Source organism: Cheilinus undulatus, linkage group 3 (assembly GCF_018320785.1).
Source record: "Cheilinus undulatus linkage group 3, ASM1832078v1, whole genome shotgun sequence".
Taxonomy (NCBI): Eukaryota; Metazoa; Chordata; class Actinopteri; order Labriformes; family Labridae; genus Cheilinus; species Cheilinus undulatus.
This window is the reverse complement of record NC_054867.1, coordinates 29,462,779-29,486,285: the sequence shown is the minus strand read 5'-3', so window position 1 is coordinate 29,486,285 and position 23,507 is coordinate 29,462,779. Positions and strand designations below refer to the sequence as shown.

At 38.1% G+C, this 23,507-nt stretch overlaps 2 protein-coding genes across 2 annotated transcripts; both read right to left on the bottom strand.

Annotated features, from left to right (window-relative positions):
• Positions 1-2,030: 2,030 nt before the first annotated feature.
• On the bottom strand, positions 2,031-3,294 carry LOC121507296 (caveolin-2-like). Its single transcript, XM_041783579.1, has 4 exons — positions 3,249-3,294; positions 3,000-3,112; positions 2,305-2,492; positions 2,031-2,190 (listed from the first exon to the last, which is right to left on the bottom strand). The coding sequence occupies exons 1-4, from the start codon at positions 3,292-3,294 to the stop codon at positions 2,031-2,033; spliced, it is 507 nt and encodes a 168-aa protein (XP_041639513.1).
• A 10,401-nt stretch (positions 3,295-13,695) lies between these two features.
• gpr61l (G protein-coupled receptor 61-like) lies at positions 13,696-17,553 on the bottom strand. Its single transcript, XM_041782891.1, has 2 exons — positions 17,435-17,553; positions 13,696-15,043 (listed from the first exon to the last, which is right to left on the bottom strand). The coding sequence occupies exon 2, from the start codon at positions 14,986-14,988 to the stop codon at positions 13,696-13,698; it is 1,293 nt and encodes a 430-aa protein (XP_041638825.1). The 5' UTR covers positions 14,989-15,043; positions 17,435-17,553.
• Positions 17,554-23,507: the final 5,954 nt, after the last annotated feature.

Below are 23,507 nucleotides of genomic sequence, written 5' to 3'. Positions count from 1 at the left end.
CCGTCCCTGTACTAATATCAAATTATATAGATACTACACTACCAGCCAGTGAAGTCTGGCATAAACAATAGAAAACGCTGAACGTTGTCTGAAGGTGACAGTAACTGTCTCTGAGCACCTCAGGACACTCAGAGAATAAAGAGTATATAATTTATTTAAAGCATTAGACTGAAAGGAGAAAATGATTCAGAAATTTATTCTTACTTAAACAGGAAGTATTGGGTACTGATGTATGTTCCACACAGATCTCATCCAATCTGTGATGACAAATAAGAAATCTGCAACAGATGTAGTCCCTAAATAACTCATAATTTCTGTACCCCTTAACTCACTTGATTGGGCTAAACTAATCCAATCAGAGGCTGGCTGCCTTATAGCTGTACCTCATTTTGATGGAGCGTTAGGGAACTTTAAATTTCTGAACTTTCCAACATTTCCCTCGCCAACACTATCTGACTGAGCAAATTGAAGACATATAGATGACTGCTACTATTTCATCTAATTAACGTAAACCCAGAGGTGGAAAGTATCTTATTACATTTACTAGAATTACTGTAACTGATTACTGTAACTACTTTTCATGGATACTTGTACTTAATGTATCTGAGTACATTTTGAAAGTTTTTTAACCAGTGTAACTGTAATTTTACTCGAATACTATACTCTTATACTTTTTCCACCTCTGTTGACTACACAGTAGCACACAGCCAGAGAACCCACAACACAGCTGTAGTCTGTGAATTTACCTGAAAAACCAATAGTCAAACTAATGTTGCTTTAAACAGCAATATTATCATGTTTACATTTTTATCTTAGCTGAATTGCCTTGTATACATGACAACATTGCAAAATAGGTCCCTCTATAAATTATCTTACTGAAATGTAAAAAGTTTGAAAAGAAATTTAAAAAAATGTAAGACAGTAAGAAATACTGCCAGGTTCGTATTACGCATAAATTGCTGCGGTCAGGCCAGCCTCCACTTCTGAAATGATGTCTCGTTTCCCCATGTGGATCCCCTCAAGTTCCAAAAAAGTTTAGGAAATATTGTATGCACACAATGCAACTTTTATGTGTGTGCAAAATATAATTTGCTCTTTATAAATGTACTTTTTGTAGAATCAGGAACTGCGTACTTCCCTGATATTTTACCTGTTCTAAAAACAACAGGATAACGTCACACGAGCACGTGACCCTTAGCATGGACACCGCTAGTTAGCTTGTGTACCCGTTGGCATGCAGCCTAGAATAACAACGTTGACTACAGTGAATTTCTGTATGTTCTCACCTGTGGAAGTGGACGAAAGTCTCTGAAATGGTAGGTTAATGTCCTGTGAAGTAATTTCCACCCTTACACTCAAGACAACGCCGTTTAACTTACCTCTTGGGTCCAAACATGACAATAGCTTGTAGGCAAAACTCTTGATCTGTTCATTTGTTTCTAAATGCTGCGAGTAAATCGATTTTTATATCTATCCAATCAGTAGCTCATCATTGTCTTTATTCCTGCTAAAAAATACTGCACCTTATTTGAATTGAAATACATTTTGCCTCTTATTGGCCTGTGCTCCTGTAAGAGCTTTTATTTTCCTCAGATAAAATACTGGTGTACTCCTATGTAAAAGTCAATAATAGTTATAAATTCACCAAAAAGGTTGGATTGTTGAACATAAAAAGTAGGGTAACAGCACAAAAAACAGTAGAACTTATAATCAGATTTATCTGTTAGATTTTATTCAGTTTACTTAGATAAAAATGGCAGTAAGTCTAGATATCATTTTTATAATGTTAGTTGGTCTTTACATAGAACATTTTTTGTAATGTAACTGCAATTTTAATGCACGTCTCTTTCTCCTTTCTGCTTATAATCTTGTCAAATTTTTTCAACACATGCTTTTCAACCATAGAAACAACAGACAATTATGGTGCAAATATAAATAACCTATTGGAGATTAAAATGCAGCCTGTTACCGCTCATTGTTTTTCTCTCATCTCTTTGTTTAAGCCTCTTCAGTTCACACAGCATGTTTTTCTATTTGTCTACATGTTTAGCCAGATGGATGTTGATTTGGCTGCAGCACTTTCCAATACTGCTAAAGTAGGGGCTGATGAGTATGTTCAGTATGCTGCTCCAAACCGTCCTGATCCAGTGCATGTTGATGAGAAGCATCTGAACGCAGGGCATGATCAACCTGGACACACACACGGAAGAGGACAAAAACAGGATTAAGTGTCCCTGATACAACCACAAATAAAAATCATTTGGCATTTCCTGATTATTTGTCACAGTGTGGAAAACATCGTACCAGATGTGGAGGCAGCTGAGCACAGCAAAGAGGAGCCCTGCTGCCAGTGAGAGTGGCACAGCCAGCAGGAGAGAGATGAAGCGGTAGCACCACAGCCTGGCCACCTCAAACAGGGCGTGACTCCACAGCCATACTTTATCAAAGCTGTGCACAGAGGGAGGCTCTGCAATCACATCCTCAAACGTGACCTCAATACACACACAGACACGGTAAGCCAGGGACAGTTTTTCATCCTGACTGTATTATTAAAACACAGGGAACTTAGAGGATTTTTTCTTCCAGAGTTAATGCAACAGCAGGCAGAACAAGAAAAAAAACACAAATATACAGCATAAAGAGAATTTTTTTCTCTCTTTTGCATATATTAATCAGTCTTTTACATGACGAAGCCATCATAGAGCTGTACGTATGATCATGTCCACTTGGGGTCAGTATTATGCCACATATTGATATTTGACACACTGATGGTTTTGACCTAAGAACTATAAAAGAAGGTAATTGGGACACATTCTTTAAAAACAAGCACCTTCCAGATGTTTTATGCATTTTTTCCCTTATGATTATGCATCATCCCTCTGCTTCAGCCTGTAATCCATTACACAGTTTTCAATAGAGACAGATGAATTGCGTGTGTTGCAGTTTTGATTATTTTAGACATCAAACACATTTGTCTCTTTGACGTGAACATTAGTTACCTTAAGACACTTGTTGATCTTCTTAGGATCCCTGTCTTGATTCAGAGCCCGGCTTGTGTCACTGTGACTGGAATTCAGATCTTCAGATTGTAAGTCCACTTTGACCTCCATCACTTCCCTCAGCTAGTTTCTGCTCTTCTAATCTCTGGTCCTGTTTTCCTCCTCTGAGCTGAGCTTTGTCTCCTCTCTGTTAGCATCTGTCATTGGAGACATGGAGGATGTGCAGGGCGTAACAGGAGGGAGGCTTACTGCTGTAACCTCTGAAGGGTTTGTCACTGACACCCAGGTGGAACATAGTGGAGAGTTGAGCGCCTTGCTCCTTCTTGAGGAATGCCTTTATTGGCTTCTAGGGGGCCTGTCTTTGGTGACATACTTCACAGAAAGTCTCATTTAGACCTGCATGAGAAATGTCTAATCACCATCTATTGGCACAAAATCAGCCTCCACTTCCTATTTAAACAGTGGAGTTGATGACCAGTGGTCATTTATTTGGCAACATCATGGTAATACTTCCGGCGCTGGCAGTGATAGTCCATTAAGAACAGACTTCTCTGCACTTCATGCTCCTTGCCAAGAGCAGACACCCCTGTATTTTTTAATCAATGTAACACTGAATGGTCGTAGTCAGCATCTTTTTATCACTTTTATTGCTTTTTAATTTGTTAAAACCCACTGACAGACAAAGGGTGACCAAAAGCACTGATTTATAAAAAAGAAAATAAAAAATGAAACCAAGACAAAGGGAGATACAAGGTTTTGGCCTGACCTAAGCAATTTGTTTCTGAAGAACAAATTTGAATAGCAAAAAAAGAAGCCTTTATATTGGAAATTCTGTCTTGTAACAGGCAAAGAGAGCTGAAGAAGAGAGCTATCCATCCATCTATCAATTTCCTACACCACCTATCCCTTTCTGGGTTGCAAGGGGCTGGAGCCTATCCCAGTTATCATGGGCCAGAGGTGGAGTGGGCTGGTTGCTAGTCAATCACAGGGCTGACATACAGAGACAAACAGCCAGGCACACTTGTGGCCAATTTAGAGTTACTAATTAACCTAATGACTGGGAAGCAAACCAGGAACCTTCTTGCTATGAGGCAACATTGCTAACCACTGCACTGTCTTGCAGCTTTGTAGTGAGCTACTCAAACCAAATTCATTTTTACAAACAGGATGTACACGTTTAAATCTGCTGCATTTTTGAATGGGTGGTTATGTGACATATAGATCAATTTAGCCAGTCTCAAGTGAACATGTAAGGAATTGCAGTTTTTGCAAATCTGCACTGGCATAATTTAATTTAATTGGAGGTTTCTGCTTAGGTTAGGTTTTTAGCTTAGGTTATGTGTCCCCTGTGGACAAAGTAGGAAGATTTTTCTCTTTTCTAATCTTTCACATGCACATGCGCAAATTGTGTTTCTGACCCCATCACCCTTCCACCCTTCCACCTTTCCCTTCCACTTCACACCTCCTTGGTGTTGGTGGAAAAAAATGTTTTAGCTGCACAGTTTGTTTGACACCTACCCTACAGCAGGGCAGTTAGGAATGTAAGATACTATACTACATTGAAATATTTTTTCTCTTACAGTCTTATCTTTTTTTCCCATAGAAGCATCAGTAGTAATTCCATTTAGATTCAAATCAGTTGCCTTTATTGACATGGAAAACACATTCAGTTTCACTGCCAATGCAATGTACAGATTTATAATAATAGAATAAATATTAATTGCTATCAAAAACTTTGGTTTGGTGATTGAGCAGCTCACGTAATGTGCTGCAACATTTGCCCACTGTTGCACTTCACCCAGCAGATATGTAAGCATCTGTTCATTGTTCATGCTGGTGAATAGTTTTTGTTTGCTGAAGAGTGGAAATAACTTGTCTCTGATGTCCCTGTATAAAGGACAGGTGTTAGAAAGTGCACCTCTGTTTCCATCCCCTGTTGGCTGCAGTGTGTGCACAGTCTTTTCTCTTTCGGAATCCAGCTTTGTCTGTGGCATCCTCTCTTGATGTCGAGGTTGTGTTCACTGAGTCTGTACATAGTCAAACATTTATTAATTAGTCCATTTCAGTCTGTTTCAAAACTAGCTAAAAACTTGTTAAAGGAGTTTTAAAGGTCCAATATGTGTCCTTGAACCTAGCAGATTTTTGCAGGAAGCACCACACCACCTTCCCTCCTCCGTCACTCCTCCCTCTGTGTTTTGACCATCTGACATTTGTTGGACTGACCTCTGTTATGATGTACATCCAGAAGTTGGTTTCCTTTTTTTTCTTTCTTTTGTCCGTGTATGTAATTCAGATTGACAAAATTCTTCTTTTGGTTTCGAAATGTAGCTGGTTTTCTTGAAATGGTGCTCTTGTGACAACACTTTTCCTTTGTTTCTCTCCAAATGTCCTTGAGTGTGTTTGTCTCTCATCCCTAATGTGAGGCAGGCTAAAAATTCAAGAGGGAGAGAATTGCTTGGGTAAACATGCTAGAAACATGTTTGAGCCTTCAAGTGAAAAGTAAATCAGCAGAAGGAAGCACCAGCCTGCCATTGTGACCACAGAGCTGAGAACAACAACCCTAGGGGGAGTTTTTCACTGTTTTTAATTAGTCAATACTCAATGTTATATTTATTTTAGATATGTTTGACATCAGCTATATCAACCCTTAAAATGCCGTATAATTTGCACATAGCTTGCTGTTTACAGACTCTTAACAGTTTGTGTCAGGACTCCAGGCATCTATGTGTTCATAAAATTTTTCTTCATACCTTACCTCTACATTTGGTTGATGAATTCAGCTGATGACACTGACTTAGCATGCACCTCAAAGTGTAAAGTTAGGGGCATTACAGGCTAATATATCCATGCATTGCTAACAATAAACATCATTACCAAGGTAATCAAAGTAAGTTAGCATAGCATTCCTTTACAAGACCATCTAAACTAATTTAGTGACTCATGACCTGTTAAATGCCCCCTTTTCTTTTCCACCTTGCTACATTTTAATACTGTGTCGGACAGTGCAGTTTGAAGACTTTTAGAGCTTATTGCCAACCACAGTTAAACACTGTGCAGTGAAAGAAAAGAAAGACAGAGATTTTTTGCCTTGTATGCTTACTCTGTATGCAAATATTTAGCACTACCTATGTAAAACAATTAATGGGAGGTCCTGTTTTATGATATATGTGTTACTACTCTTCAAACTGCAGTAAATATTCTCTTTGAACCTCTGTGTCTGGCGATACACACTGTAGATTTAACATGAAGTTTAGAATATGCTTGTTTGCTTGTTTATTTACACTGATCACACACATTCCTCAGACAGGCATCAATCTGAATCCAATATCTGATTGGGACATCATTCACATTTTAAGGAAAACATAAGCAGACATTTGGCAGGCAGCATGTCTCTCACTGTTGGTTGTAGATTCCAACAAGCTCTGGTTTCAGGTTTGTCCCAATTAAAGGGAGGGAAGGGGATATAGTGGTGCACAGCGCACTCTGTTGGCCACAGGTTGTCTATGTTGTTTCTTCAACATTAGATTTTCATTGTTTGTTAATGATGGTTTAATCAGATGAATGAATCTGATTAACACATGCTTAAATAGCTTATTTTCTCAGTGCATACAAAAAGAACACCAAGTTCCTGTTTACCAAACCAGAGTGGTGCTGCAGAGGTTGAGAGGAGGCAGGGTCTGATTAGCTGATGATTAACAGTGTATGTGTGCTGGGTAACTATGGTGATGAAGAGCCTCATTTATTGTGTTGTGTGTCTGAGGTGTGTAGTTCCTCTGATAAACAAACACAAATTAGGTCTGCAAATATTCTGAGAATGTTATTATTTAAAAAATGCCAGAGCCAGGGCAAACCTTCCAGGATGTTTGGCTACATTTTTCTAGCTTTATTTTCTGTTGGCCTATACTTTTGCCATCTTGTCATGAGACCAAAAAATATGTGGATGTTATTGGCTATATGATGTCAGCACACATTTAAAGGTACTACAATTGCATAAATTGTCTTAGTGGTATGGATTTTGACAAGCAGTATACTGAAACTTAACAAAATATGATTTAAGGATTTGCTGCCTTTTTATTTTAAAGAATTATCCAATTCAGGGTGGGGGACATTTTGATTTCATGAGGTGGTTCGTTCCACAATTTACGTGCCCCCACAGAACAGGCTCGACAATCTCAGGTTTTTCATCTGTTTTTTGGAACAACAGCATGAAGTTGATCAGCAGAGCTCTTGGATCACTAGTGCATTGTCATCATGTAGCCAAAAGTGTCTTCTAAAAAGGGGCATTCTGTGCTGAATAATCCTGAATCAGAGGTAGCAAATGACATTCTGAGGGGCTGACTTGGCTCCTGGCCCCATCAGCATCCAACCAAAGAACTGTCTTTTGTCCAGATAAAGGTTGTGTTGATGCATGCAAACTGGAGGGGCTTTTTGTTCACCAAAACATTAATGTAAGCACTGCTCTTGTCTTTCTCTACTGGTAGTTTTATGACATAAAAAAATCTTTCTTTATGCATTCTGGCTGCATATATCCTGAAAAGTCATTATTACTGGTTGGAGAGTGTGAAATTGATTATTTTACACATCCATCATAAAGGTCTTGAAAGCTGTCCTGAGTTTGTTGATTATATCTGTCCCCTAGTTTTAACCACCAATAGGAATCTTCCACTATCATTTTTATGCTTTATGTATGCTAAACATGTGGGCATTTACTGTCTAAATATACCACAGCACTTCAAGATGTATATCATTTCCTTACAAACTAAAGATCTCCTGAGGTGTGCATGCTGACATGTGTGACTCTCATCTGTGTTATCTTGTGACTGTTAATCTTTGATTAGACCACTGACATCTTTTGGGTTTTGAAGTGAGAGCTCCCTCTTCTGCAGCTATTCATCTTATTAAGATACAATCACTTTTAAAAACACTTGAGTAATCTGGTAGAAGTATCCAGCTCAAATTGTTGCTCCCTCTGTCTCTGGATCCATACAGTCTATAATCTACTCACATATTAGACATAGAGGATTTGCTCTCTCAGTGTAGGCAGTGTAAAAGATGAATTCACCGTTAATCTTTACAGCAGTGGAAAATCCTTTTTTAAAACTGCTTCTATTTTTTTAACCTCTGTAGATTTTTAACTGGCAATGAAACAGAATGAAGTGAATACAGCTGCCTCTACATGACCCCAAGTTGTCAGACAAAATGATATAGCACCAAGCAGATGAAGTTTTTGCTACGTTTGTCCTGCAAAGACTCTTTATGAATAATATCTGTGACTGTTTTAAGACTGAGAGGGATGAAATACTAAAATAACTACTTTCACCTGTGCAGGACAAAGCAGAGGGATTTAGGGCTGATCCAGGTGTTGCACATACTTCAGGACACCCTTACATGAGTCACCACCCCAGTCTGGTCTCCTCAGTCAAGAGTCTGGTTAAGCCACTGGCTTGGTCTAAGATTGCAAAGCCAATGGACTGGCTTGATTCCATTTCTGTCATCAGGTGAATTCATCTTGCAAAACTTCAGTCTGAAATGTTAGTTCCTAGTTAAAGACTGGACCAATCAGCATCATTGCAAGAAAAAAGGCAGCCATTACATATATGGATTATTTTTACGTCAAGTCTGTAAACAATGGCTGCCAGTGGACAGGTTGGTGTGGATGCAACTATTGTGGTAGTTTATTAGAACTTGACAACATTTCCTTGTTAAATAAGAGCATAGAACCACACTGAAATGGTATTATGGTGTAAAAGATTTTTTTTTGCTCTTTTCCCAACTGGCCTCGGCAAGAATTGAATTTAGTAAACTGGCTCCAACAATCTTAATGGCTGCCAGTTGAGCTCACATAATGAGGTAAAATTCTTTTGAACCTAAAACCACAGCCATGTAATTGTTTTTTGCCCAATAGCCTTCTGTTGTGCTGTTCTAATGATGCTATCCATGCCTTCATAGCTCTTACAGAACCTTTTCTAGTGAGCCTGGAACTTGGGTGACTTTTCAGGATCTTAAAGATGAAATCCACACCAGTAAGTCCAGCAGCTCGCTGGGTTAGTCTGCTGCCATATTGATTGTTTGTATCCCAGAATACTTTGTGACAGATTGTGACAAACAATGGCAGGCTTTTCTGTCTTGACGTCATGCTTTGCCGCACAGTGCATGTGCACAGACTTAGAAACACTAATGAGAGGTGGGCCTGAGTTCATCATAATAGAGAAAGAGACACAGAGCAGCTGTGATTTGTTTCTCTTTGTCATGACAGCCAGAAACTGTAAATAATGACTAAAATTCTTTTTTTGTAAAAATGGAAGTATTTTGAAGACCTTATGTCACAGAATGATTTTTTTTTCACTTTTTGGTCTCAAAGAGATGGGAGAAGAAGAGACACAATGGTTAAAAAAAAGCATAGGGCTCTGAGGGTCAAAAATTCTATCAGAAGTTGTGTCCTGAAGTTTGAGATGAAAACTTGATATGACCTTAATGGTGGTATTATCTAATGGCTACACATTTGTGAGGAAAATTCAATATCTTTTTTTGTGTATAAACAATACTTGAGTCTACCTGAAATGAAAGAAAACTGGCTTGTTTACAATATTTATGTAGGAAAGGAATGTATGCAAGCAATCTCATGAACCACTGGACCATTTTAGTCAAATGTCAACGACAAACAGAGAATGACTTTAAGTCAAAAAGCCTCACATCACTGATGTTACTGTGCTGTGTTTTTACCAAGCACCCTCACCCTGCTGTTTAGAAATCTAATGCAGTATTAAACACACAGCCACAGTTATGTAAGAGTGTCTTATAACCCAGTTAGTGACAGCCAAACAGCAGAATGATGTTTGCCCTTATTTGCTTTGACCATACTATTCCTGGTTATTCATCTTTCTCTTTGTTTGTAAAGCACTAATATAAACAGCAGAGGCCATAAAGTAGCACTTTGTCACCACTCTCAGAGCATTATCAATGCCTTGTAATGATTACCATTGTAGATTTTTTAGCCCTCGCCTCACTGGGTCCTTGTCTCACAGCCATCAGTACAAGCAGGGAGTATTTTATAATCAGCCTCTATTCACATGTTAAAGAGCCTTTTACTGAACCTAAAGGTTATGTGTAATCAGTTTCTATGTGGAAAGCAGGTGAGAAACACAATTATAAGACTCCCATCAGGATCGAAGCTAAAGCATACATTCGGTTGAAAGGTCTCCGTTGCTATGTGAGTCACTCGTCATTTCCATGACGACATGAGCAGATGACATTCACCATATATTCTTATACAATATCTGCTGCACTCAGGACCTCTGTGGGGTTGTACCTCAGATTCATTGTCTCACGCTGCAGGGATCCACCGTGTTAGTACCCTGAAAGGATCATTTACTGATACTTCAGATGCTCACAATGTGACCTTCTGTTATACTAGAGATACACATTATCAATGTTTGGCAACATTTCCTTTCAGTATTTTACAAGACTATCATAGAAATGCATCAGTTTAACATGGGATAAGGCTTTTGTAACAAACATGAAATAAATATAAATTAAATACAAATTAAGTGTTTAATCTTACATATAATAAAACATTTAATATCCATTAAGTCATGAACTTAGTGTTGTATAGTTACAGACCAAATTTCATAAACATAGCTTGAACAATTTACATAAACATTAAAATCAGGTCAGTTTTATTGAGAAGAAGAAACAGAATGACAATGAATATATTCAGTGTTTCCTGTAACAGTACAGTACACAGCACTGTGACCTTAAAAGAAAAAGCCAACCATGACTAAAACTAAAAAAGTCACAGGATGTTAAATAAACATACTTAAGTCTACCTGAGAAAAAAAGAAAACGGGCATATTTACGTATATATGTATGTAGGAAAGGGTTGTTTTATAAGGGCATGCCTGTACCATCATGACTGTCTGTTCATATATATTGAAGACCTGAGTGGACATACATCCATATGTATTTTACGCCAGTTTCCCCAAGGGAACGAGTACATTTTGGTCATTTTCTAAAAATGATTTTCTTTTTTTGGGACAGCAATGGTTTGTCATTGATAATGAGTTGATTTGAATTGTTTTCTTGAGATCTAAAGAAAATAACCTGTCAGGGCCTGTGTCAGAGTGTGTCACTCTTTGCACTTCCTGCACTCATTGTCAATACAAAACCATTGTATCCAGAGTTTTCAGACTTCAGCGTTTGGCAGCACAAAAACACATTCAATTGAATCATATTAAATGCATGCATGTATGTCCACTTAGGACTTCCATATTTATAAGCAGGAGTAAATTATAAAATAAATAAGAACAGTGAAAGATGGCCAACTTCTTAGCTACTTTCATCATCAGCTTCAGAAAGTGCCTTTTATTCTTTTTTTGGGCAGATTTCTATTCACCTTGTCAAGGTCAAGCCAGTCACAGTTGATGGTCTAATATTGCATGGGTTTAAGTGCTCTACTTTCAACAACCACCACATTGACCCGCTGCTACACTATAGGGTCAGTTTTATGTGCCCTGGAAAGCAGTTCCTGTTTTTTACAGTTAGTATTAGGGATGCACAATATTGGATTTTTGCCGATATCAGATATGCTGATGTTTTAAAACTCATTTTGTCCAATTCCGATACCGATCAGAAATGAAGGATGTATTGTTTTTCTCAAATGCAGCCATACACTAATGAAAAACTTACAGTCTTTGAGCGCAATAAAAAGCAGCAAAATAACCTGCTGACACTGAGCTCCACAGTGCAAAAAAGAAATAGCTTATAGATTTAGATTGATTCTCTTTACTACTCAGCCAGTTTGCAGGATGGATCCCTGAGATACTCTTGACAAAGTGCTTTAAATAACAACAAAAACAACAAAAAGACAGATTCTTAAATGCAAAAAATCTAGCTATAGCTCAGAGCTTAAATATGCTTTAAAATTTTTGAGACTCAAGATGAACAACTGAAATAAAACTTCAACTGAAGTAGTTCTCTTGATTCTGCTTTTTACAGCACAAACTAACTAAGCAAACAAGTTTAATGGCAATACACTGTAAACAGCTGTATCAACACAGTGACTCCCACATGTCCAATGCTGGAGACAGGACACCTTCGAGTGTGCGCGGGAGACTTGGCACAAAGAAGTCCGTCATTGCTTTTGCCACGTTTTGCGCGTAGCACGATATGCATGTTCTTTTTCTCTATTTTCCATATCCGAAACATGTTATCAAAAGCAGCTGCTAAGTGAGCACACCTGTGAGTGTAGTACAGGCTTTTTAAGAGTGAAATCCTCATATCCACTAAGGCAGTGAGGCTCAGCATGCTAACAGGACAGACACTTGATGTCCATATATCCATGGTGAAGCTGCTATGTTTAGCTTTCACGAGGAACTTCTCTACGTGACTCGAAATGAAGTTCTGGAGTTCAGGTAAGGCTATAAGTGCCTGCTGGGTATAAACGTAGCCCGCTACGTTTATACCCAGCCCGATCAGTAGCCCGCAGAAGCTCGTTTATTCAACCATGCTGAAAGGCTGATTATCAAGAGCTATAAATTCAATGATTTTCTTGTTCAGCTCCTTACCTTTGGGTGGTCACTGCTGTAATTTTTTTTAGCTTTGTTGACTGACTTAAGTAGAGGCTGTTGACGAGTTTTCCCTGGCACAAAGTTTTGTCCTTCTTTATCTTAAGAAAGTCGTTGTAGTCATCAGGTTGACGGTTTTTTAGATGCAAAATTAAAGTGGTGGTGTTACTGGCGTGTTGCCGAGCTCCTCCACGCATCACATGTACTTCATAAGCGATGCAAACAGCTACTTTTCTGTCTTGTTCCCACCCCTCAGAATTCTTCCCCACAGCCGACATGTTGAGCGTGTGCTTAATTATGACGTCACATTATCGGCTGTACAGATCAGCATAAATTTTATTATCGGCTGATACCGATATTTAACTTTATAAGCTATTATCGGCCGATACCGATATACTCCCAATAATATCGTGCATCCCTAGTTAGTATCGTTGACTACTAGACCATGTCGTGGCAATAATCTGTTTACTGTTAATCTACATAGAAGCCATATGAATAACTAGTCCAAACTAGGGATTTGTTGCTCTAAATGGTTGTAGCATCCACATGCAAATGATACTGTTATCTAAAATAATTCAAGAAGTAGTAGTAGCAGTACAAGAGCAAAGACAGTTGTACGCTGAGCATGTAATACAGGCAGAATACCTAATCACCTGTATGTTTGCCCAAAAATGACAATTAACAATTGCCATCCAATTTTAGGAATCTGTAAAGAAGTTGGGAGGAAAATGGACATAGAGAGGATGCTGATAGACACACAAGGGACACACTTGGACTCTACAAACAACACTTAGTAGTACGTTGTTGTAATGGTCCCTCTTGTCCATAATGTCCCAGCAAAAATGCTGCTGAAAATGAAATTATGCTCAACCTAACAGTGTTTGAGTCAGGTGGGAATTTCCACCTAGGGTATGCTAATCATCCCTTATTTTGAGATGCCTTTTTGGTATCACTTATTAGCAAAAAAATGGACAAGTGAGCCTTTATTTCTACCCTTTGGACATTTATTTTCCACATTGTTATTTTTATGCCACTAACAATTTCAAATACATATAGATAGACATCACCTATTCAACAAAAATGAAACAACCTAAAAAAGTGATATTGTGTAGTCCCTAGCTCATATTGGTCATCTAAGCATGTTCCTCTGGTATCTGTCCAGGGATCTTCACCCCCTGGTCTGAAGTGTTTCTTGGACGGGTGTTCACAGAGTTTGATGTTGTTTCAGTTGTGCTACTGGTTCTCTGGATGAATTGGAGGAAGTTTTCCTGAAGAGAGCCCTCATGGCTGGATGCTCCAAACTCTGCTGGCTGAGTCAAGCAGCAGCGTCTGAACTTTACAAGCTCTTCTCTGATCTGCCTGTTCAGAAGACCATAAAAGAATGGGTTGACTGCAAAGGAAGAGTACGCCAGCCAGGTGACTGCTTCCTCTAAGTCTCCAGGACTTTGCATGGAGCCGGTTAGAGACATCTGCAGATGGAAGGTGAAGTAGGGAAGCCAACAAACCAAAAACTGTCCCACAATGAACACCAAAGTGAGAGCAGCCTTGCCTCCGCTGAAGGCCCTCTCTGGAGATAACCTTTGGGGAAGAGTGCGGGTGGTGTTTATCATGGTGGTCTGGCTGTTGATGGAGTCAGAGCGATTCTTTGCAGGACTGGCATTTGTCCACGTTGGAACAGCAGGGACTTGCTGCAAGGCTGCAGAACGAGCTACTTTGTACACAGCACAGTAAACAGTAAAGATTACTACAACAGGAACCAGGAAACAGGCAACACTGAAAAGCACAGCAAACACACTTCTCAGGCTGCTGTGGCTCGCATGGAGAGAGCAGTGAGCTGCAGCTATAGAGCTCTGAGGTCCGTAAGCGGGCCATCCAAACAATGTGACCAAAGCCAAGATGAGTGATTTCAACCAGATGAGGAGCATGACACCAATGGCAAGGTTGATGGTCATCTTGACCTCATAGCGCATAGGATGCACAATGTAGAAGTAACGCTCCACGCTGATGGCAGTAATGGTGAGAATGGACAGACAAATGAGGAACACATTTAGAAAGATGTAAACCTGACACTCGAGGACCGTAAAAACCACTGTACCAAAGAATGGCGAGCTGGATATGATCCCCAAAGGCATGAGGAGGATAGCACACAGCAGGTCGACTGAACAGAGGTGGCACACAAAAGCAAACCTCTTCAGATGTGGAGCTCGAGCAATAGCCACCATGACACCAGTGTTGGCTAAAAGAGCAATGAGGTTTAGGGTCACCATGCAGAACAGCCCAAACAGGTCTTTGATCTGAGACTGGGAGCTGGTGACAATGCCCACATTGGCGGGAACCGTAGGATTGGTCTCCCATGGGGCAGTGGTGTGATTTGTCAGTGAGTGGTTTGGCACTGAGGCGACCATGGGACCAGCCTTGTCTGCCATTATTCTTTAAAGATGCTCCTCATTTGTTTCTCAAATGTCTTCTGATGGGGATGCCCTGTGTTGAAAAGATTGAAAAAGTGCATTTTAACACACAACACTTTCTCTAATCAAATATTGTGAATTAATTAATTCTCAAAACAATAACAAAAAAATGACAAGTAGAGACTAAGCATGTGCTGCAAGCTAGGCTACTTTTGACAGATTTTTTTTCCCCAATGATGTGAAATTTGTCTTTGGAATTAAAACACTGAGTGTGTTCCAAATTGCATGCTTCTGTCTGTATACCTTACTGCAATTTCGATAGGATATGGTTGTCCCAAATCATGCAGTGCCATTTGGCATTTACTGGGACTGATGATGTTTCAACCTCCTCTTTTTACTTCTAATGCATACTAAAGGTACCAAATCCGCTACAATACCAATATGGAATTCATGAAGGGTGTGATGTGTCCATTAGTCTGCCCTCAGATATTGGACTGTTCTGAGTGTGTTAGTAGTACACTGTGTTTAGCATTTTTCTCTATGTAAATAGATTTTGTGCACTTATGCAAAAAAAAAAAACAAAAAAAAGTTTAGAAGAAGGATGAGATTTGGGACAAGCCTAGAATTTATTTTACTGTTAAGTAAATATAACTTATGGAGCACGGGGGGTGGGGGGTGGGGGCTCTGAGTCAACAGAACACGAGTTGTGACACAGTCTTTGATGTAACATTCAATTTTTTAATGGCAAACAACATTTTCTCAGTCACAATGGCTCTGTCATGACAGCCACTGCAACAGGACAGGGACTGTTACAACTACTACAAAAATTAAGAATTTCTTGAAGTTTAAACTTTTTTTTTTTTTTTTTTTTTACATTTTTCCCCTGCACACTTCTCTCTGAAGTTATTGTTTTGTTTTGTTTATTTTCTTCAGATTATCATGTACTGCACATACTGTGTTTCTTTTCTGTTGTTGTTGTTTTTTTTATTTGACCATATGTGCAATAAAAAAAAAAATCCATACATTTGTATTCAATCATATGTTAAAATACATTTTACTGTGTTTTTCAAGAATATGAACTGCTGACAATCATTTTCTACCCTTTGCATATATATATATACATTTATGTGTGTATATATATATATATATATATATATATATATATATATATATATATATATATATATATATATATATATATATGTGTGTACACACAGTGCTTAAGAAATTCATTAGACCACCTGTCATATTTGTCTCAAAGACCATCCAGCATTATGAAGTGCTTTAATGCGGACTCTTTCATTTTCAGTGAGCTCCCCACGTTTTACGATTTTGAACAGGAATGAGGAATTTCAAACTGAATTCACCCAAATTTGAGCCGGCTCACTGGGCTTCTCTGAGAAGTCAGAAATGAATCAAGCATAACATTCAACCACTAAAACTCATTTTTCTGTTCAGTAATGCAAGTAAATAACTATAATTGGACATATTAACCCTTTAACTCCTGAGCCTCTGGACACATTCTTATTTTAACTATAAATGGCACAGAAAATGTCTTGTAAGTGCTTCTGCCCGTTATTCTAGAGTACTTTAATATCTCACAGTTGTGTACAATGTACTGCATGTTTAAAAAGTGTTTTGTTTTAACTGTTTAAATTAAAACTGAGTTTCTGGGCTCTTTTCTTATTTTAACCATAAAAGGCCCAGAAAATGTCCTGTGAGTACTTGCCCATTTTTCAACAATACTTAGAACTTTTAATATATGGCAGTTATTTACATAGTACTGCATGTGAAGTGTTTTAACTGTTTAAAATGAAGAAACACAAAAAATGGGGGAACTTTATGCTAGAATCTTAGTGGGAAAAGGGGAAATTACAGAAATAACCGCATGCTGGCTGTAAAACAGTTTCTTAGCTTTCAGAAACTGTTTGAATTTTTCCAATAGCACAAACAGTCATGCAATTATGGTCATGTAAGGTGTGCTTCAATAGCGCGTTGTCGACGACACACAAGGAGTACAAGGGTTAATCAAGAAATAATAATGTGTTTACTATTTTTTCAGTTTTTTTGTAAATCAGTAAATTTGAAAATTCATGGATAACAATAATAATTATATTTTAGCATTAAAAATATCATTTGGGTTAAAGAGCTTCTACATAATGGTGTATTAACCATTGCAGAAACATAAAAAATGATTTTGGTAATTACCCATGCTGTTAATTTAGGGCAGCTGTGGCATAAACCTTACTTTGGGTGGGGGTCTAATAAATGTGTTAAGCGCTGTATATATATATATATATAGTAAACAGACATTTCAATGACAGAGATTTTAATGAATCAATATTTCATTATGGGATAATATAAGGTATTACCATAATCATATGAATCAATGTGGAGATTTTTATAACCAAAATTGGGTAAAAGTAGATGATAAACAACATATATTATGCAGAAAAATACTTACCCATGATCCTCTATGTTGATGTAGTGCAGTTCAAAGCAAATGGGCTAATCCAACTTCATCTTTAAAGGCCCAAACAGGAGGGAGACAAGTTTCTTTTTCGTTCTAAAAGTAGTTCATTCAGTCCTCTGATAATCTGTTGTCAAGTAAAGTCCAGTGCATGTCTTTGGTTTGGTTCCAGGGGTCTTGTGTGTCAGACATTAACCTCCAATCAAAGATAAGCCGATCAGTGATTCCATGATGCTTTCAGATGTGATGCTTCCTCTCCGTCTTTCTCCATCCCTGCTTCAGTCACACTCTCATTCCTGTCCTGTGCTGTGTATGGCAGTGACAGTCACACATTGTATTGTTTTTTTTTTCTTTCCTTCAAATAGACACACACTCTACTGTCCCACATCCAGAGCTCAGGCTTCTCAGGGTCCTAATGTCCGCCATTCTTGTCTCGTGTTGATGCTGATGCAGCCAGCTCTGTATCTTTATAGAAGAAGTGTTTGTTATGTCATCAGTCACAACTGTAACATTACTCAAGGACTGGAGTACTTCACTGACATCAAGGTTATGGATTAATAGACCAGTTCAAATGAATACTCTCTGGCTTCTACATCTCCATATGTGTACCCTATTACTTTTCAAAATGTATCTTACGCACAAAATACCTCTCACATGTGCAGTAAATGACTGGAACAAAACATGTTCACCCTCTGTGTATTTGGGACTAAGATAAAGTTTGAGTAGTTGTTGTTGTTGTTAAAGACAGTAAGTTTTCCCTTTCTAGGAAACATCTCAGAAACCTCTCAAACAAGAAGCACAATGACCCTGAAAACCAAGAATTACGAGAGGAATACCACACAGCCCTGAGACAATACAAGAAAATTATCAATGAAAAAAAGAGGTTCAATTTGCAGAGAATTAATTAGGGAAAATTGAAGAAGCAATAGATCAGAACAGTTTTTGGAACCTGTGGAAAAAATTTAGCTAACCCCAAAATCAAAATAACATAGCTATACAGAATGGCAACGTTTTGAAAAATTACTTCTCCCATTTATATGAAAATCCAGAACAATCTGGCCTAAACACACACCATGTTAGCATAATTAACAAATAATTAAAATCATTAGAACAAGCTATAAAAGATATTCAGAATACTTTAGACAGCCCAATAACAATAACAGCTCCAGGACAAACTGTCTGCTCTTAAAAACTGAAAAGCCTGTGGTTTTAATGGCATCATATCTGAAATGTTAAAACACAGCAGCAGTAAACTAAAAGCTGCAGTGCTTAAATTATTTAATTTAGTGTTAAAAAGTAGTGTCTATCCTGAAATCTGGAACAGAGGTCTGATTACTCCCATCTTCAAAAATTGAGATAAACTTAACCGCAGTAATTATAGAGGAGTCTGTGTCAATTCTAATCTGGGGAAACTATGTTGTAGTATTTTAAATTTGACAATCCTATCCTTCTTAACTAAACGTAATGTACTGAGTAAACCCCAAATCGGCTTTATCCCCAAACACAGAACAACAGATCTCATATTTACTCTGGCCCCGATTGGATTCGTGTATTTAATCAATCAAATCCAAGCTCTGGGACTCAAACCCAGGGGAGAAAGTCCATCTAGAATTTTGTAAAAACATTTTAGGAGTCCACAGGAACTGCCCAAATCATGACTGCAGAGCAGAACTGGGCCAATTTCCCCCTCTTAATTCAAATCAGAAAAAGAAGAATGAAATTCACCAACCACCTCATAGAATCTGAGTCTGAATCATCTCAACACAGAGCGTTTTTAGAACAACAGCACTCTGTGGTCCCTGATAACACCAGGTTTGACATCAGAAGATCCACGTCATGGCAATAATAACAGCATTATACCCAACTCAAAAGACAAAGAAATAGACAGAGATAATAAGCAAAAATATTAAAAACAGTGGAAATTAGAAACACAGTACATAGATAAATTACAATGTTGTAACTCACTAGAAAAATAATTTCATTTGGCCAAATATTTAGTCATAATAAAACAAACCAAACAAAGACAAACACCCAGTAAATACAGACTCAGTGATCATAAACTTGCCATTGAAACAGGACGGCATAAGAAAAACTGGACAGAAAGATCTCAGAGAGTCTGCAGACTGTGTCAGACAGGAGAGGTGGAAACAGAGACCCATTTTCTAATAAACTGTCCAAGAAATGAAAGAGTTCGAGAAATTTATTTCCCTAAATTTAATGATATAATCCCTGGCTTTGCTGCCCTCCCCAGTAAGAGACAAATTCAAATCCTACTTGGAGAGGAAATTTCAATGGTAAAACTGTCAGCTGAGTATGTTACAGCATGTCACAGAGCTAGGCAAGTTTCTATGCAAGATAATACTATTTAGTATAAGACTCTGATTATTAATTCAGTGATCTGTAAATATGTTTACATGCAAAATATACATATATATTTATTGTTCAGTGTATAACTCTAAATCAATAAGATGTAATAGTATACATGTAAATTCTATAGCTATTATTTTGCTTATTTCTGTAATATAATTGTAATTATTAAAAAAAAATGCTGTTATTTTATCAGTTTAATTTGTTTATTTTTCTGTGTAATGCCTTGGCAATAACATGAAATATTTGTTCATGCCAATAAAGCACGTTTGAGTTGAGTTGAGTTGAGTTGAGTTGAGTTGAGCTGAGTTTAACAAAAGGCCAGTCCTCTAAATGACAATATAGTGACCCGTCTGGTAGTTTAAGCTACAGCTGTCAAAAGGCAACTATAGTATGAGGTAGTAGACATGCACAGCTCCAGTACTAACCTGAGTTGTACAGGCTAGCATTAGTGTACTTTATGAAAAGTGTTTGGCTAAAATTAATGCCAGAACCTATCAGGAGACAAACTTCTCAGCCAGAAGCTTTCAGTGTGACTCTGCTCTTGTACTGATGAAAAATGTGGTCACCATCACTTTTCTACAGCTACATCCGAGCTAATAGCTACGGCGGCAGCAGCTATTGTATACATTGACTTAGTACTACTACTACTACGTAACTCATGCTGAAGCAGGCCAGCAGGAGAGCGAAAACATCAGTTCTGTCATGACAAAGATTTCAGTGCTGTACTTTGCACTTTATTTCATAGAGAAATGTGGTCAATTTCTGATAAAACTGCTGCTATAGCTATGCCTAGACAAATTGCTACACTGGTGGCAGCCATTGCTATCGGCTTCCAGTATAGCTAAACCCCGCCTGCTGCTACCACCTCTTCTCAAATGTTGCTGATTGGTCCCAATTGTTTCCAGGTCTTTCATAAACACAGTAGATAGGAGTTTTGCAAGATAGATTTGCCTGATGACAGACATGGAGTCTGGCAAATCCATCTGCTTTGCTATGTTAAGTTGCCCTAGAAACCAGCAAGAAGACATAGCATACAGTATGTATAATACCCAGTAGCTTCTTTTCCCTCTTATCTTTTCTAGTTGTCTATCTATTCACACACATGGCAGAGGTTTCTATTATCCATCAGTATTAGCTAATCCCATCCAAACCCCTCTGTACCCCCCTGACAAAGCAGTGGGAGCAAACTTGGGTTAAGTGTCTTGCTCTAGGACATGTTGGCATGGGACAGCAGGAACTGGAGATTGACGATTGCCAGACAACTATCTGCTGAGCCACAGTCGCCCCCAAGTCAGATCAATCAATCAGTTAATCAATCAAACTTTATTTATATCGCACTTTTCATACAAGAAAATGTAGCACAAAGTGCTTTACACACAGACAGATAAATTAAAAGAAGATAAAAGGAGGTATGACCCAAACCCACCCAGCCCGACCCTCTAACCCCCCCCCCAAATCCATTCACAGTATTGGCAAAGGGTTGATAGATAGGGTTGAAGACATTACGGATGCTAAAACATTTTGAAGGCCACGTGGAGATATACTTTAGTAGAGGAGCCTAGCTTTAGTTATTGTGTATTAAATGTGCTCAAGCCTCATTGCAACATCTCTTCCTTACGTAAACCAGTCCTCTGCCTGTTACTGGTTCACATGAGTGGTGACATAGCATGACAATTTATAAAACTTAAATATAACACATTGCTGTATTTTATTTTCCTTTTCATGATGTATACTATGATTTCAAATCAAGATAAGTTATTCATTCCTGTATTATTTTCTATTTTGAACAGTTTTGTTTTGTTATTTAATGTTCAATACACTACAAACTGTACCAGCTATCATTGGTGGTTTGAAACAGCACACGATGGAACAAACTGGGACTGTCATTACAGCCACTTAGAACAATAAAAGAAACTAAGTGATTTACATCCAAGACTTCTTGTTGCTTTTTAGGCCTGTTTGGTGAACCTAAAATGTACCAAACCATGACACCCAAAAACCAATGAATGGACCTAAACATGACCTCCATGAATTGTTACAACTTTGCTATTTATGGAAGTCTTAAAATCAAGTTTCACGCAGTCTAATCATTGTCATAAGAAGGATGTGATCACTGTGCAGATACATGCATTTTCCTAGAGTGAGAGTTCAATGTAACTAGTTGTAAATACCATCATTGTAAAATTTGATATTAGAATTAGGAAATTAAGTTTTATTTTTAAATGGTGGATGTGCATTGTGTAGTTCATACAAAATCCATACAGCGGCCTCAGGTACACATTTTTTCAGTTTTAGCATTCTGTACAGTTTTTTAAAACTCCATTTACAGTTGCAATCAAAATTATTTAACACCCCCCCCCCCCTTACAAAAAAGGTTTATTGAGACAATTTTCAGACTTTCTGCTTTTTACAATAATTTAATCCAACCAAAGCAACTGAAATAGCTCAACACAGCTGATGCTTGGAATGGTTTCCTGAAATTCAACTTTTGAGCACCCTTTTGCTTCTTTGACCTGCGGCAAACTAGATGCATAGCCAGACACCAGCTTCTGGCAGCGTTCCTGAGGAATCTTAGCCTATTTCTCATTTACAATGGACTCCAGTTCAGTAATATTCTTGGGTCTGCATGCTGCAACTAATGAAGCTCTTGATTAGTTAGATCAGGTGTGCCTGAAAAAATACTGGTTTTGCATATTTGAGCTATTGTGAGGGATTCTGTTGTTGTTTTCACAACAGACCTGATTTGCAGTTGGTTTTGAATAATTTTGATTGCAATTGTATATTGTTTATGATTTAATGTGTTGTAGTGCTCTGACTTAGTCCTCCTTTCTCTTTTGTTGTGGTCTTATTAGTGCCAGGGCACCGACCTTGGAGTGGGCATTTCAATATCTCACCAGCTTTACAGGAAGTTGTCATAACTCTCATATGAAACATCTGATTTCATCAAAATTGCATGTTTGACCAAAGTCTGTCCCTCTACACATTAAAATTGTTATAGTTTTGCTGTAGTTCCCCCTACTGGCAGCAGGAAGTGGCACAATTGGGCCATTTATGTCTTTTTACCGAGTTAAACCTGTCAGCATATTTGATACAAAACCCTTAAAACCTGTGCACAACACTGACACGTCTTATTAAAGGACACCTTACTGCTGATGTCTGGCATTTTGATATGTCGCCATTTGACACAGAGAGTTGGCTTAATTCTGATATAAAACATGTAATTTGCTTCAAATTTCACATGTATGGACAAGGTCTGCCCTTCTACACATTTATTGTTAATTTTAGGGTTTTGCTGTGTAGCGCCACGTACTGTAAGACACCAGAAGCAGTTCTTACCTTGAGCGTTCCATCTTCTTTGTATTTTACACATTAAATGCATGTCCTACCCTCTTTGCCTTTAAATATCAGCAACTTTCTTTGTCATAGAGCTACCTTCTGTTGACAGGCAGTACTACTTAATATATACAAAGTGAAATGTGCTTATTTTTTTATTTAATGATAGTCCTGGAATGATCTTTATGACCTCCCTGCCATTCTGCAGCACGACTGCATGAGTTGTGAACGGCCACGTTTTCCCACATATCTCTACATGCGCCTGGGCATAAGGGCTCTTTAGTGCTGCTAGCAGGTGTAGTTTTCTTTTTACCTTTACATGATAAAGGCATAAAACGCAAGACGAAACCACATGGAATACAAA

Bases quoted from the DNA above. Each gene is read 5' to 3' on its own strand.
- gpr61l (XM_041782891.1), bottom strand. From the start codon at position 14,988: ATGGCAGACAAGGCTGGTCCCATGGTCGCCTCAGTGCCAAACCACTCA.
- LOC121507296 (XM_041783579.1), bottom strand. From the start codon at position 3,294: ATGTTCCACCTGGGTGTCAGTGACAAACCCTTCAGAGGTTACAGCA. The intron at 3,113-3,248 runs GTAAGCCTCCCT...AGCTGAGGGAAG, and splicing joins ACCCTTCAGAGGTTACAGCA to TGATGGAGGTCAAAGTGGAC. The intron at 2,493-2,999 runs GTAACTAATGTT...GTGTGTATTGAG, and splicing joins AGATCAACAAGTGTCTTAAG to GTCACGTTTGAGGATGTGAT.